We start from the raw sequence: 15446 nt of genomic DNA on the forward strand, positions 1-15446 counted from the left end.
CCAGCGCGGGACCAGCTGTGCGCGGTGCGCCCCTCTGTGTGCTGCACAAACCGGCTGCTGCCTTCTGCCGGGAGCTCTTTGTTGTTCTCCATTTGGGGGATCCTACAGCGGGGCTAAGCCGCCAGAGCCAGCTCCTCACAGCAAAACCGAGACGGCACCAGATGGACGGTGCAGCCCCGCTCCTCAGCTGTTGCCCACGAGGCAGCGAGAGACACCCAGGCGAAGGCAGCAGCGGGGAACGGAGCCCTGGCACCCGCGGTGCCTGCGAGGCACCAACACGTTGTGGGGCAGGAGGCGAAGCACTTTGCACGGGCAGCTGCGGGGGCTGCTCCTGCTCCAGCAGCGCCGCGAGGCTGTCCCGGGGCCGTCCCCATGTCACCGGGGGGGGGTCCCCAGGCTCGGGGCCTGCCCGGGGAGCAGCTCCGGCCGCGGCCTCCCAGCTCCAGCAGGCCGGGCCGGGCCGTGCGGAGGCGGGCGGGCGGCGGGGCGGGCCGCGGGGCCGGGCGGGCGCTGGGGGCCGGCCCGGGCGGAGCCGGGCGGCCGCGGGGCCGGAGCGGGGAGCCGGGGGCAGGGAGGGGGGACCGGAGGCGGGAGCGGGGACCCGCAGGGCCGGAGCGGCCGCGGCGCCCGGAGCGGGCCGGGAGCAGGTAGGGACCCGCCGGGGGGAGCCGGGCTCCGGCCGCTCGGCTCCCCCCGCTTTGCGCCCCCCTCTCGGCCTGCGCCTCCCCCGGTGCGGCCCGGCCCCCGCCTCCGCTGCGGCCCCTCGGTCTCTGCCCTGCCTTCCCCGGCAGGGAGGCGGCGGGGCCGGGCTGCCCCCGTCCCGGGCCTCCCCGCAGTGCCCGGGGCCGTGCCGGCTGTCCCTGGGCACGGGGGGTGCCGCTCGGTGGGCCCGGGCCGCCCCTCGGCTGGGCTGTGGCTGGGTTGTCCCGGCTTCCCACCCTGCCTTCGTGCTGCCCGGCCGAGCGGCATCGGGGTGGGGTGGTTTAAAACGTGTGTGTGCGGCTGGTGGGGTCTCGGGGTGAGGGTGTGTGTGGCAGCAGACCTGCAGGGAGCTGGCACTGCCAGCTTGCTAACGGGAAGCACCTGGTCCTGGAGAAGCAGCACAGGCATGTGAGCTCCAGCAACCTGAGCGGTGATGCTGTGACGAGGGGCAGCACAGGTGCCCACGCAGGGAGCAAAAGCTCCAGGGTGCAGCGCCGTGCCTTCCCCAGCTGCTCCTCTGCGAGCACCCACGTTGCCCGTGCCAGCCTGGGAAGAGAAACTTCCGAGAGTTTCCTCCCCTTCTCGCTCTAGTAAATGCCAACCGCTGAGCATTGCTGCCAGCCTGGCAGCACCGCCTGGTGCTCTAAGAGAGGCAAGCTGGCAGTGCCTCCCGCAGTGGCCTCGCCAGGGCATGGAGGCTGCATCTTGAACGCCCTCCGAGGGGCTGCAGCTCTGGGGCTGAGCCTGTTGCTGCCGCAGGCTGAGCAGAGCAGTGCCGCAGCTGACCCCGTCCTTGACACAGTTTTGGCCTCTGAGGTGAAAGAGCTCCGCTGCCTTTGCTGGTGTTTGAAGTACTTCCCCCACACCAGTCCTTTCACATCTCATTCTCCTTGCACAGTACCTAGCAAGCCTTTAGTTGTGTAATACATATTGCAAGTAACATCTGTTTTGAGGCTTTTCATGTTTACATGACTTTCTGCTGAAAAAGCTCACTCTCCCCTTGCCTCTGCCATTCTCTCCTTCGCCGCTTCCATTATGATTCTGTCTTTACATCCACAAAAGGTCTGAAAGAGTTTGTAGATACAGAATTTGTAGCTTTTTAGGTATTTTGCCAAATTCAGCCTCTGTACTGTGCTGGGAGACGTCACCATCATCCCCCTCATCTTGACTCACTTCTCTGGCTGCAAGTCATGCTGGGCATCGTGTTTAAATGTGTCCTCCTTGTTTTCAAGGCCCTGTATAGCACAGTTAAAGCCCACATCTCTGAGCTGGCTTCTTTTGCTGTTCTTTAGAAATCCTCTGCTCTGCCAAGGACAATGTTTCAGTTCTCTCTCCAGCTGCTTCAGTTGCTCCCAGTGCCCTTTTCCCACTTTCCTTGATGCCTGGCTGCCATGCCACTCTGTTGCCATTCCCCTTAGGATTAGCAGTGACATTAAAAACTTGTATGTACGTATAAAGATTTTAGAAACATGTTAAATTTGCAAGGGGCCGGGAGGAATTCCTACAGGAGAGGAAAGGCATGAGGCTCGTGGCCCTGCAGAGCCCCAGGTGTGTTCGCTGCCCTGGGGAGTGTGGCTGTGCTATAATCGCAGGGTTTGCTGTGCGGCTGCGGTGTCCTCGCAGTGGGTGGCTGTTCAGACGGACTTTGTAATGCCAGTGATGTGTGCCTGGGTGGGGTGCTCTCAATTGTGCTTAGCACTTCACTACCTTAACTGATAATTTCCCCTCAACCTCCAACAAAAATGTGTTTCTAATGAATTGTAAATTCATGATGATTGCTTAACCCCGCTTCTGAGTGGCATAGCTTTTAGTTTGTTTTGGTTTTAAAACCTTTGTATTAGGGCATAAACTATATTGCTTCCTTGTCAGGAGCACTTGGAGGCTCTGAAAAGGGTTAGGGCCACATCATAGCAGGTATCAATGGAGTCCCTCCCAGGGGATTTAGCTTCTCTGGAGATAGTGAGCAGCGTAGAATGGGAGTAAAGGTGAGCAAAGAGTAGAGCTTCCAGTTCAAATGAGTAATTCCCATATTTCTGCACTCCCTACCCGACAACCAAAGCATCACTGGAGACTTCTGTTCAAAAGCTGTATTGAAAAATACCGGTCAGGGTACAAAGTAAAGCTCTCAGGTGTTGAGGAATGTCCTTGTATCCCCAGTTCAACCTGTTTTGGGTACGTACTCAAGGTACAATGACTAATTTTGTGATTGTGTACTGCCTACCCGCAGGAGCCCAGGCACAGGTACTGCACAGCAGAAGGGGTGCTGCTGTTGGGATTTTGTCTGGTCCTTATTCTATATTGTATTTATGTTGTATCTATGTTGTCTGGTCCTTATTCTATGTTGTATCGTTTTAGACGTGTGCCTTGGGGAGGGAGAAGATGGGACTTGGTAAGGGTGTCTGTGAAGTACATGCAGCCACTCAGTACAGTATGGCTTGAACTGGGGAAGCTCTTATCTCCTGAGCTGGTGCTCTGGCCTTTGTTTGTTTAGGGCCACAATGCTATAGATTAAGTATCCATCGCAGTGTCCTTGCTCGCATGTTTTGGCAAGGTGCTCTGCTTTGCATTAAAAATTGATGCTGTGCTCAAGTTTCCAGATGACTTTCATTCGCTTGCCATCTGGCCCAACGCGAGCTCCTCTTCCTTCCTCCCCAACCTACGCCTACCCCGCACAAACCCTGCCAGCCGGCACCGAGCCGTGTCCCGCTACCGAGCAGGTGACGGCACTGTGACAGCCAGTGCCCAGCTGGAAGGAAAAAAACGTGGTTTGGGTGACTTGTTTGGTACACACAGAGCTCCTGTGGCAAACGCCCCGAACTGTCGCACACGTGCTGTGGGGAAGGCAGAGCTCAAGCAGCTGTTGTTCTTGGTGATCCTGGATCTGGGGTTTTGCTGATCCAACCTTGGTGTATTTATTGTAATGATTTCTGTATGTCAGTTTTAAAAGGAAATGAAGCTATTTCTTTTTAAAGCGGGGAGATTCCTCATCCTCCTGGGAGCCATATGGGGTCTGGAGATGGCAGGACGTAAGAGAGATCACGTGTTTCCCACTGCGAGAAGCTCAGCGGGGGGGCTCTGTGGGATCTGTGCAGACAAACAGCATGTTTTAACGAGAGGCTGCAGCAGTCCGCATGGCCCCGGCGGGAGAAGGCTCCTTTCTTGCGCCATTAAGCCTGGTTTTGCCCTGCTTGCTGTCTTGTCCGGTCTGTTGAGGTTTGTAGGGGTGGCTCTGCAGTTTTCCTCAGTCCCTGCATTGGCACCATGTCCAGGGCCTGGCTCAATGAGGTATTGTTTGTCCCACCCGGGAATGTGCAGGCAAGCAAGGACCTCCGGGAGTTTGCAGAGCAGCACGTTCTGCTCGGAGCAGGGGGGTGACTGCGGTTGGCAGCTCCGAAGGCTCCTGCGAGTGCTCAGGGTGTGCTCCAGAGTGGGCAATGTCCTGTCCTTGAAGCATGGCTGAGGACTGTGCAGGCCTTGCAGATGCAGCGGGGTAAGGAGGAAGGGAGGAGAGGTGGCCACATTTGGAGGCCATGGGGAAGTGGGAGGAACAGAGGTAAAGGGCAGGGAAAATGCCTCGGCACGTAGTTAGTGAGCTGTTCCTGACACAGTCGTGTGAGAGGCCAAGTGACACTTCTGGTTTCTGCCCACTACACGTTAGGTACTGCTCCTGCACAGCGAGCGCTGCAGCAACTGTCCTGTGGAAGCCAGAGCCAGCAGCTGAGCAAGGCAGAGGGTATCGCTGTTTCTGGGGGTGGATTCTGTTTTCGGCGACCAGGCATTACGTTACAGTGAGGGGAAGGAGGCGTGAAAAGACAGAGGTAAAACGCATGGCATTTTTAAATTTTAAAAAAAGATCACTGGCAGCATTTGTTAATATTCTTTAATTGTTCTGTGACAAAGTTGGCTTTTGTGCACTTCTGGGAATCAGACTCCTTCCTGGCTTACTGCTTAGGCTGGCTCTCAGTTTTAAAGAGGCTGAGACATCTGCTGCACAAGAACATACTTGTCTCGCTTGTGCAAACCGACTGTGCGTGTGGAAGCCTGCACTGCATTTTTTTTCTGTTTGGTGATATATTAAATTCTTGGTTACTGTGCTGGTGAGTTGTGCTGCAGTGCTGCCCATCGCCAGCTCTAACAGCACTGGCTCGAGCAAGAAGCTGAGAAGTATTATGTGGAGGGAGGCAGGTAGGGATGCTGCCCATCAAGTTTGGTTCTCTTGCTGCTAAATTCGTGGCATCTGTTCATTATTGCTTTTTATCTCATAATCTGATCAACGCTTTGGGTGTACCACTGGATTAACTGTCTCAAAAGCCTTTGAGTCTCTCCTTTTACCGGGGCTATTAATGCTGTTTGTAATCAACCTAAAATGATCTCTTTGTGTCACTGCATTATTTTTTAAGTGCTTGAAATCCTTGCTTCAGCAAAAACGGGGAAGAGAGAACTCCTGTTTTGAAGCTACAGAAACTCGTCAGAAATCAATTTACTCATCCTTACGATCAAACAGCCCAAAAGGGCATTCGTATCACCAGCTTCAGTAGGTCCGCTTCCATGTAAGCTATGATCCTTTGAGCAAGTGCCTGGTAATAGTTCACTGTTGTGCTGGTGAGTCCTTTATTTGAGGCATTTTACCCTGTCCAATCTCAGCCACAAAGAGAGAGGAGGGTAAGAGAAATTGTCTGAGTCAGTGTGTAAATGTCTCCTCTTGGCTGCCGTGGCGTGATCTGCGCTGAAGGTCTCACAACAATCCTGTAAGTGAGCTAATAGCTCTCATTTCATTCCGGTCTGGCCTTTCATCAGCCCACACTGGACCAGACATACTCCAGAGCTAATGACAAGAAGGGGTAGGCTGTCTTCCACCAAGGTGATGTGTGCTGAGCATGCATGTGGGGAGGCTGGGAGGAGTGATTAATGCCCTGGGAATTTGCTTCTCTGCCTCACCACACAAAGCTGTTGTGTCCGGGCACCGGGCGGGCTGCAGCTGGGCGCCAGGAACACGTTACCTAGTTTGCTCAGGATCAGGCACCGAGACAGAGACAGCGTGTTCTCAGTGGGCCGAGTTTGCTGCTGTGCCACAGCTTCATACTTGCACAGTGAGGCTCTCTTTGGACGTGGATCTGCTGCTAGGCGGAGGCAGGAATCCTGTCCTGCTCCAGCTCTGCTGCAATCTCCAGCCCTGACCTCTGCCAGGGTGAAGTCCCGGAGTTTGCTGAGTTGTGGGGGAGCTCTCCCTCCCCCTGGCTGGGAGGGATTGCCCCCCTTGGAGGTGAGAGGGGATGGTGCTTGGCCAGCAGTCAGGAGCCGTGACTCACTGGGGATCACAGGCGGAGCCCTGCTCTCCCTGCAGTCTGCTCTTCCTGCCGGAGCCCCTGCACGAGCAGTTGCTGGATGTTTTTCTCACCGGGCAGATCTGGGCTGGAGCTGGGAGAAGCTCGTGTCCACCATTAAAGCTGAGGAATTGGACTCAGTAAGTTCCCGGTCTGCAAGATGCTGGAAGGCTTCCTTTTCTAGGTGGAGGTTTGGAGAAAATGTTGGCAGTCAGCACTCTGTGAAGTAAGACAAGGCCAAGACCCTGGAAAACATAATATTTTGTGTTCGAATCATGTTACGGAGCAAGCAAGCCCTTTAAGACTGATCCACTGCTTTCAAATACAGGGGCATACTGTCTAGACTCGGATGGACGGAAAAGGACAGCAAGCAGCCTAGTATTCAGAGGTATTTCACAGTCCCTTGCTGGAAGAGGATAGTTTACCAGGTGCTGGCCCTGGACTTTCAAGGGACAGAGTGATCTGGGAAGTGTTGCCCCAGTAGGACCAGCTTTAGGGGCTTACACTCCCTGCTGGCTGGCTGGTGAGGGGCTGGTGTGGTGGTGTATGCAGGGCAATTCTAGAGAAGGATGTGCAAAAGAAGTGTCAGGTATTTCTGGAATACGGGTAGGAGTGGCCACTGCTGTCAGTGACCTGTGTGGGCTCATCAGAAATCCCCAGCAACCTCGCAGGAGAGTTTGTGTGCTCCTGGCTCTTGTCCCTGGCACTGGCACCAAGCCACCCCCGTGCTCGCTGACACTCGCATCCCTCCGAGCTGAAGCATCTGCGCTGTGGCAGTAGGGCTGTAGCTGCTCCCTTCCCTTCGTCCAGCAGTCGGTCAGAGACTCCTGCATCTCAGAAGTAAGTTGCTGGATTAGTGTCGTTGTTAGATTGCCCTCTGTTTTCTGAGACACTAATCTCTGAGCTAAAGGAGAGCACGCCCAGTTTCCCTGGGTCCTCCTGTTGTTAATCTGCCATATCTGCAGTGCTTCTGAACTCTTCTGTCCCACTGAGTCGTGTGTTTTGTCAGGGAATGATCCTGCTTCTCAGTCCTGCTGAGGGAACATGGGCTTGTTGGGATTTTTGGGGCTGTTTCAGAAGTTGCTTAATGCTTCCTTGCCTCATGGGATGGCTCTCAGGGATTGCTTTTCACATCAATATGTTAGTAGTTGTGTTTTATTTTAAGTGCAGTTAATAGATATGTGTCAGAACAATTGCTGGTGTGCCTGTCTCTCTCAATCTTCTGTCTCGTTTGAAACAGAGCACTTTTAATGAATGAGTCCCCAGAGCTCCAGGTGAGTTAAGGAAGGGATGCTGCTGTTTTCCCAGGCAAGTAACTGGGTCCCAGGCAGCAGGAAGGCCATGTCCTCACAGTGACCACTGTAAAGGCTTTGGGTCCGCAGAGTCCACACTGTGATCTTTGCATTCCTCAGACCACTCTTACGTTACCCCTTTGACAGAGGAAATGGCAGAAATCCCACTATAATCCTGGAGAACCTACCCTGAGGCAGCAATTTCACCTGCCTATTTTTATCTGTTGTCCAGTGCGGCTGTGAAGTGTGCAGACTCAGAATATGGCAAGTGTTTTTAGGACCCTGAGCTCAGCAGGTCCTTGTGCCACAGCCACCCCACCTCACACAGCGTGAGGCTGCTTTCTTGTCTTTACTATTTCCAAGCTAATTGAGGGCTCTTCCATCTTTTTCCCAGCTCCACATGGTCATGTTTTTATACTGTTGCTCTTTCTGCCTCAGTAGGTTCCTGCTATCCTGAACTGCAGCTCTTTGTGCTCCCGATTCACTCCAGTCCATTCATCTCTTTTTGGTGGCAAAGTGCTGTCGGCTGCTGGATATTGGGCTCTTTGTTTGCTCAGCCAGCACAATGCTGGTAACAAAGGGGCAGCCTGTGCCCCAAGGAGCTCACGTGCTAGGGGTAAGGCAGTGGCGAGCAATAGGGGTGACGGCAGGAGCAGAGGTGCGGTGGTGGGAGAGCTGGCCATGCCGGCAGCGGCTGGGGGCGGGCAGGGACGTGCCGAGGACGCTGCGGCTGCCGAGCACAAACCCGCTTTGTTCCCAGGAGGTGAGCCGGCCTGGATAAACAGAGCAGTCCCGTCAGCAGAAAGCATTTCCCTGGCCGGAGCCCCTGCTGGCGCTCTGGCTGGAAGTTTGCTGCCCCTGGGTAGCAGGGCTGTTTTGCTCCTCTCCGTGTTAGCCTCCCCTGCTCCTGCTTCGCCGGGGCTCGGGTGGGACATGCACAGCTTTCTGTTCGTGGTGTGTGTTGCTGTATGTTGTCGCCCTGCTTTTTCTGCTGCTAGCGAGGCGTGGCTGGTCCATAGCCGTGCTGCATGCACAGCGAGCTCTGCGTGGCGCTGGGAGGGTGACTGCTCACCGTGCACATTGACATCGTAGGGCTCCTGACAGTCTTGGACAGAGGCACCTTTCAGTTCCTTTCCTGGAAGGGTAAGGGAAGAGGGGACAGCCCGGTGAAGCTGCAGGGCTGCCGCTGTCTCAGTGCAGCGTGGGGCCTCGCTGGGGAGGCTGCTTGGTGCAGGGCAAAGGCGACACAGAGGTGTCCTGGCTCGGCTGCTGTGTGCAGTGGTGGCCGCTGCCTGCCCACAGAGGCCCCAGCACGCTCTGGGCCTGCCCTGGCGTCAGGGAAGCGTGGAGCTTCCTCCCCTCCTCTCGCTTCCTTCCTGACGGGAATTTGCTTCTAGATTTTTTTGCTGCTTCTCTCCCTGGTACAGCACAAACGTGTCCTGGCAGAGGTAGCCAGAGAGGCCAGATAAGGCAGGACCACGGGGGCTGCACTGCTGGAGACCCCCCCTCCTTTGGCTGCATGGGGAAAGGGCTCACTTAGGACAGGGCCCCCTCAGTGCCCCTGCCTCTTGTGCTCAGGAAAGGTTTTCTTTTCTGAGAATGTTTGTGATAATTTAAGGCTTTTCTTGCCACTAACGGACTTCTCTTGTCTCAGCCTTAGGTACCAATCAGCCTGCAGACCCCACGCAATGGAGGCTGGCTCTGTGGTACGAGCGGTCTTTGATTTCTGTCCCAGCGTCTCTGAGGAGTTGCCCCTCTTCGTGGGAGATGTCATCGAGGTGCTGGCTGTGGTGGATGAGTTCTGGCTCCTCGGCAAAAAGGAGGGTGTCACAGGTAAGAGCCTGCCCCTGGGTCCATAGGCTGCCACCTGCCAGCTCAGCATCCACCATGAGCACCTTCCCTGGCCAGTGCTTTGCTACTGGGGCATGCAGGACCAGAACTGTTGTACCAGAGCTTTCACTGGGCTTCACTTGGGACTGAGGGTGCAGGGTCCCTTCCAGCTGCACGTCAGGTGTTCAGATAGCTCACTTGTTCTTTTGAGAGAGATCAGTGGTGTGTCATTCCTTGAGATGGGAGCTTCACAGCACTAGGTGCTACATCCTCTGTGTGGGACAGCCGTTTCCTGGCTAGTTTATGCGCTGACCTGCTGTGGAGTGGAAGGGGAGAGAGGAAACAGATGCAGTGAGGGTGGAAGCGCCAAGTGACCTTGTCAGTTCAAGTCAGTGGGACACTCAGTGACAGAATCCATGTCCCCCCTAGAGGCCTGACTCAGCCCCACTTCCTCCTTTTTGCTTTAAAACACTTTCCTGGACAAGCTGGGACCAAAACCAGGGTGCCTACAGTAGTGTGCAAGTCTGCTAAACTTTTGGAAGAGCGTGAGAGACTTCTGAAGTACCAAAATGCTCTGAGTGAAACACTTAGTCTTGCCGTCCTGGTGTAAGCAGCTCTTTCTCATCTCTACTGACGTTGAGATGTGTGAGCTCTCAGGGAGATGAAAACCAGGCCACTTCAAAGCAGAAGCCTGACTCTTTGCTCAGCGTGAAGGTAGGGCTGCACTTCCATGCCTGGCCGTGGAGATGGGGCTGCTATTGCAGCCTGGGCTCTGCTACCAGCTGTGGGCTGTCAGGCGCCTGTCTCTGCTTAAAACAAAGATGGACAGGAGCAAAGGTGCAGAGGAGGGCTTTTCCCCTGTGCTCCACATAGCTGATAAATGGCACTGGATGAGTGCATGCCTGATCCCAAGCCACTGGGCACAAATTACTTCTGCAGAAATCAGCAGCGGCTTCTTTACCACAGTTTTTTCTCTCAGTGTAACTGAAGTGCTTGTTCTCAAGAGCATGAAGCTGTGAAGGAACAATAAACAGATGCGTATCATAGCTCAAAGATAAAGAAACGTGCCGAAGTCAAACAGAATGGCTTTTAATGACCTTTAACTCAAAACCAGCTTGCATTCCTGCCTTTCATTGGAACAGCTGTTGTAGTTTTCTGCCCAGTTTTCTAAGCTAACGTTGCAGGGGATTGAAAAAGCACTTCTTACTAGAAGCTGTGTAGGTGCTGCAGCCTACCAATAATAATGCTTAATACTCTGCGGAATAATTAATGTAGCTCTGTGGCTTCCTTTCTAACAGTGTTAGGTTGTTTCCATGTACAGAACAGGAAACTCAGACATGGAAAAAGAGGTGGAGTTGGTTAAAACTCTGAAGGAAGCCACTGAAACTAGAAGCCTGTGGACTGTTGGTTCTACCTCAGGTTAATGACAGCAGATGCCAAACTGCCTAATCCTGGTGGAAAGTGCAGGGTGTCCGAGATAGGATGTCTCCAGGTTTTATTGGAGAACATGGAGCAACCACTGAGTGGTTATAATGAGTGAATTCTGGAAGTGGTACTAGCCCATAGTCCATCATTTCTCCTTGCTGTGGATTGTAAAAGACAGGAATGACATTTGTAGGGGGCTTTGCAGTGGGCTCTGCCATACCCAGTTCTCCCAGGGCTGAAATCAGTAACAGGGTGAAGTCCTGTGATGGCCAACTGTGCACAGCACTGTCTGGCTGTGGCATGCTCGGAGTAGCTGGGCATCCTGCAGTGGGTACCATGGTGAAAGAGCTGCACAGGGTGGTAAAATGGGCAATGTCACCAGAGCCTCAGCAGGCTCTGGCTCACAGATGTGGCCTTCCTGAGAGTGGCAGCCTGACTTTTGCACTGAGGCCATGCTGGGGCCAGGCCTTGCAGAATGAGGAGCACAAGGTGGATGTGCCCAGTCAGAAGTCTTGTGGTCCAGCATTAGTGGAACTCACAGTCCTCATCGCGTCCCTGGGTTGGGATTCAGGCAATGAAAGTGGAGAAAACCTGATATGTCTGTTCCCAGAAACTCTGCTGATGGTCCTGGTTGCCTGGAGTGAACCAAGGACACAAAATTTTTGTTCTGTGTTAGCTCCTAAGCATTTAAAATACGAGGAATTTCTGCCTCCCAAAGCCATTCCTCTTCCACCACGCTGTTGAGGCACCCTGGGTAGCTGCAGGCACAGTATTTTCCTTTAGCAAGAGGAATAGATCCCAAGGGTCTGGAAGAAGGGTGGAGGGAGTTGTGGTGAGCTACAGAAAAGACTCATTGTTGACAAATGCTTCTCATTTTAGGGCAGTTTCCTAGCAGCTTTGTGGAACCTGTGGATATTCCCCCTATGAAGCAGGGAGAAAAACTGTTTGTTTGTACCAGTGACTTCACGTCTCAAGAGCCAGGGAGCTTGTCATTGCAGAGAGGTAATCTCCATTCCCTTCCTTTGCTTTGCATCTCACAGACCCCTGCTGTCCTACCAGAAGCATAGGGTGAGCCTTGGCACAGCATCCTGCCTACAGTGGCAGGGGAGAGAGGGGAGTTTTCTAATACCCCATGACATGGGTCACATCAAAACCTCTGTGGACTCTTGTGTCTGTCCCCGCCTCCCTCCAATGCCAGTTTCTTATGATCTATTGTTACTCTTGAAACTCCAAATACTGGAGTTGTGTGATCACAGTAGGCTTGCAGCTGCCTTTTAACTGCCCTCTAATCCCCAAATCCTAGACTTTGGGGGGAGGAAATCAAAGCTTTGGTGCAACTTCATGGCACAGCAGCTAGAAAGTCATGGAGCTATAACTGTGTAACTTAGCTATGTGTGTATGAAGCTGCCAATGCTTCGTGCTTTACCTTCAGTCTGTGCTGTGGTACATCCCCAGAACACCCAGCAGAGTGCCAGACCTTACCCACAGCCAAGAAGGACATGGGGAGGCAGGAAGAGGAGGTGAGAAGCAATCACGAGGGCAATTTTGAACTGGTGTGTCTCATTCCCTGCAGGAGATCTGGTGATCCTGGGGGGTTCTCTGGCCTCCAGCTGGCTCCAGGGCCGAAGCAGCTGGGGTTCCAAGGGCTTTTTCCCCTCATCATGCGTGCGGGAGCTGTGCCTTTCAACTCGGAGCCGTCAGCTGTCCCAGAGCGCTCTCCTGGAGGTGCCTGCCTACTCGTTGGGCCAAGCCCGGGCCCTGATGGACCTGTCTGCTCAGCTGGAGGAGGAACTGGACTTCAGGGAAGGGGATGTGATCAATATTGTTGGCATCCCAGAGCCTGGCTGGTTCGAGGGGGAGCTCCGAGGCCAGAGGGGCATTTTCCCAGAAGGTTTTGTGGAGCTGCTTACTCCTCTAAGAGCAGCAGGAACCTCAGAAGATTCAGAGCCCAGAGGGACTTGTGACACCAATGGGACAGTGGAGGTGCCCACCAAACAGGAGGAGGACAGCAGAGAAGATGGAGGGCAGGAGCCAGGGAGCACCTATGGTGTTGCCCTCTACCAGTTCCAAGCCCTGGAGTCCCAGGAACTGGATTTTGAAGTGGGTGACAGGATTCGGATTGTGGGCATTCTGGAGGATGGCTGGCTAGAGGGGGAGCTGAGGGGGAAACGCGGCATCTTCCCACACAGATTTGTGAGACTGGAAGCCTCCGACCCCTGCAGGGAGAAGGTGGGGGCTGGAGACCCTCAGGCTGGAGTCAGCTGTGAAGTAAACATCCAGCAAGACCCAGAGAGCGCCTGCTCCAAAGCTCTTCCTTTGCCAGGGAAGGATGGCAGGGATGTGGAGGATGGCTCCATTGCACACCCTGTGTCTGACACCATTACGTCTCACATGGTAGAGAGGTTGGAGGGTCCTCTGGGCTCTGATCTGAGACAGTGTCAGGCCTTTCCTGACACAGGACTCCAGGGGCCACATCCCAAAGCCACAGCAGACTCCCTCCCCTCTGACTGCACAAAGACAGTCAATGGCCTTCATCCCTCTGCTCAGCTGCCCCCACAGCAGGGCAGCAAGCCTGGCCAAGCAGGTGGATTGGAGCCTCAGGCCCTGCCCGAGCACGATGGAGACAGTCCCGCCATGCCCCAGCAGGCTCCCTGCTCCCCACCAGACACTTGCAGAAGCCAGGTCATTTCTCCTCCTAACAGCTGGGCAGCACCAGAGCCCCAGGAGAACCAGAGCAGCACCCATGACTTGGATGGTTGGGTGGACAGTCAACAGGAGAAGTCCAAATCTTGTTCCTCCAGCTTGGGAGGTGCCCACGTGGGCTCGGACACCTGGTCTGGGACCTGGGGGGAATGTTCCCTGCTCACAGCTCAGGGGGACGGCTGCACAGACCTCGACTCCAAACTGACAGAGCAGCTGGCGCAGTTTGAGAAGAGTCTGTCGAGTACCGGTGCTGAGCAGGACAAGGTCTCCCGGCACTTCTCCATCTTGGACTACAGCTCAGAGAAGGACATTGTCCGTGGCTCTCCCGAGCCTGCCTGCCACGCCAAGCCTCCGGAGAGGAGGAAAGCCCTGAGGCCACCCCCTCCTCGGCCCAGCACCCTCGCGACAGCCCCAGTGTCCTCGCAGCCCGGCCGCCTTCCCAAAGGCAGGTCCCTGTCCTTCTCGGTGAAGCCCTCCCGGCCCGCGCCTCGGCCTCCGTCCAGCAGTCAGCGGAGGAGCCTGGCCCCTCCGCAGCTGCAGCCCAGTGCCCAGGAGCAGCGTGCAGAGGAGGGCCGCGATGACACGATGCAGACGGGAGCGGCTTCCCCCTGCTCCATCCTGCTGACGAGGATCGGGGAGGTGGAGCGAGACCTGGAGGCTTACGGGAAGACCCGCGCTGAGCTCAGCTTGATGCTGGAGGAGCAGCAGGATGAGCTGGTGAGAGCGGAGACCCTGGAGAACCTGGACTTCTGTGATTCCAACATCGAGAGCCTCAGCGTGGAGCTGCAGGAGCTGAGAGGTGAGTCTGCGGCACCAGGGGGTAGGGGTGCTTTAGTAGGACAGGTGGCACCTGCCACATACAGCCACTGCTAGAGCCAGTCTTTTAAACCATTTTTTTTTAATTCTTGACTTTGCTTGTTTTTGTAAACCGTGTGGCACTACAAATTACGGTGATTTTGCTTTGCACTTGGAGAAGAAGGCTGCCTGCTTTATGTGGGCACATTTGGACTCTGAAAACCCAAAGGTAAGATACAAAGATCAGTGCTGTTACCTCTGTTATACTTCATAATACAATAGAGAAAGTGGAAACATACATCTCCCACAGTCCCTTCCACAGCTTCTCCCAGGAGCTCTTACAGTGCAGTTCTCTTACCAAAACTCATGATGCGCAGGAAATGTGGGCACTGCATGCGGGAGGTGGAGTGAAATGTCAGCTCATGCCTTGGGATTACTCACTCTGATTTCAGTGCCTCCAGCCTCCCACTACTTAATCAGTAGTGTGGGGCCCAGGCGCGTTGCTGCAGGATCGTGTGTGACGCAGAGCACGCGGGAGCGAAGGATGATGTCAGTGCGCTGGGGAAGCGGGGTAACACGCAGCCTCCACACCAGTGGGGTGTGAGAGGGATGCTTGGAAGATTCGAGGCTTGGAGTTAGGAAGAGGCAAATCCGGGATGGATCTTTCTGGGACACGTCTCCTGCTGTCTCACTGCTTCCTGACAGAGGAAGGTCCTGCTGAATTTGTTCGTTACTGAAACTGAAAGTTTTAGGCAGGAACTAACGCACTGGCTTGAGACATCCTGCCTGTCAAGTTATCCCCTTACTAGTCCCAGGGGATTTTTCAGCCTTTTAAGAAACCTGAGGATTTAGAAGAAGCAGTTCTGGTCCTATGATCAGTGTCCTACCTAAGGACACAAAATAGGGCTGGCATAGTCCTGGGGGAACACAGCCCATCCATTTGTCGTCCGGGGAGCCAAATGAACAGCAGAAAGGATGTGTTCTTCTAAAATACATGTTTAAAATGTGTAGGTTGTTTCTCAGCATGTCTTGTGTGTACACTGAAGTTACGCTAATGACCTGACTTGGGCAGGATTAGTGCTTGCCCTCCTGCAGCTGGAGCAGGAGGGTGTGTTGGTTTTAATTTTGCCTTCTGCCAGCTGGAAGCATCAGTTGTGCGTACAAGTGCTACAAAAACCTGAAGCACGGATGACCTCCATGGGCTCTCCTGTCTGTTCAGGGCACATTGTGGTCATCTCTTGGCTTCTTATTGGAGCTTCTGTGTTTGAGGTATGGAAAACTGGGGAGTGCTGCTCATCTCCTGCTGCTCCTCACCTGAGGGTGAGGGCTGGCAGAAGGATGGGGCTCGGCAGGAAGGTGTGGAGGACAAGGTTGC

At 54.6% G+C, this 15446-nt stretch overlaps 1 protein-coding gene across 7 annotated transcripts in view; it reads left to right on the plus strand.

Moving 5' to 3' along the window:
* The window catches only part of DNMBP (dynamin binding protein), a 32527-nt gene continuing 17081 nt past the window's right edge, over positions 1–15446 (plus strand). For 2 of the 7 annotated variants that reach the window (XM_084525817.1, XM_084525818.1), the window contains exons 1-3: positions 8973–9151; positions 11453–11575; positions 12147–14075. In XM_084525817.1, coding sequence (XP_084381943.1) covers positions 9007–9151; positions 11453–11575; positions 12147–14075 — 2197 coding nt within the window. In that variant the 5' untranslated portion in view covers positions 8973–9006. Of the gene's footprint in view, positions 25–582; positions 648–833; positions 4521–6902; positions 7935–8972; positions 9152–11452; positions 11576–12146; positions 14076–14269 lie in introns of those variants that run through there. The other 5 variants (XM_084525822.1, XM_084525820.1, XM_084525819.1 and 2 more) reach the window with 5 other exon arrangements.

This window comes from Aythya ferina, assembly GCF_964211825.1.
Source record: "Aythya ferina genome assembly, chromosome: 7".
NCBI classification, from domain to species: Eukaryota; Metazoa; Chordata; class Aves; order Anseriformes; family Anatidae; genus Aythya; species Aythya ferina.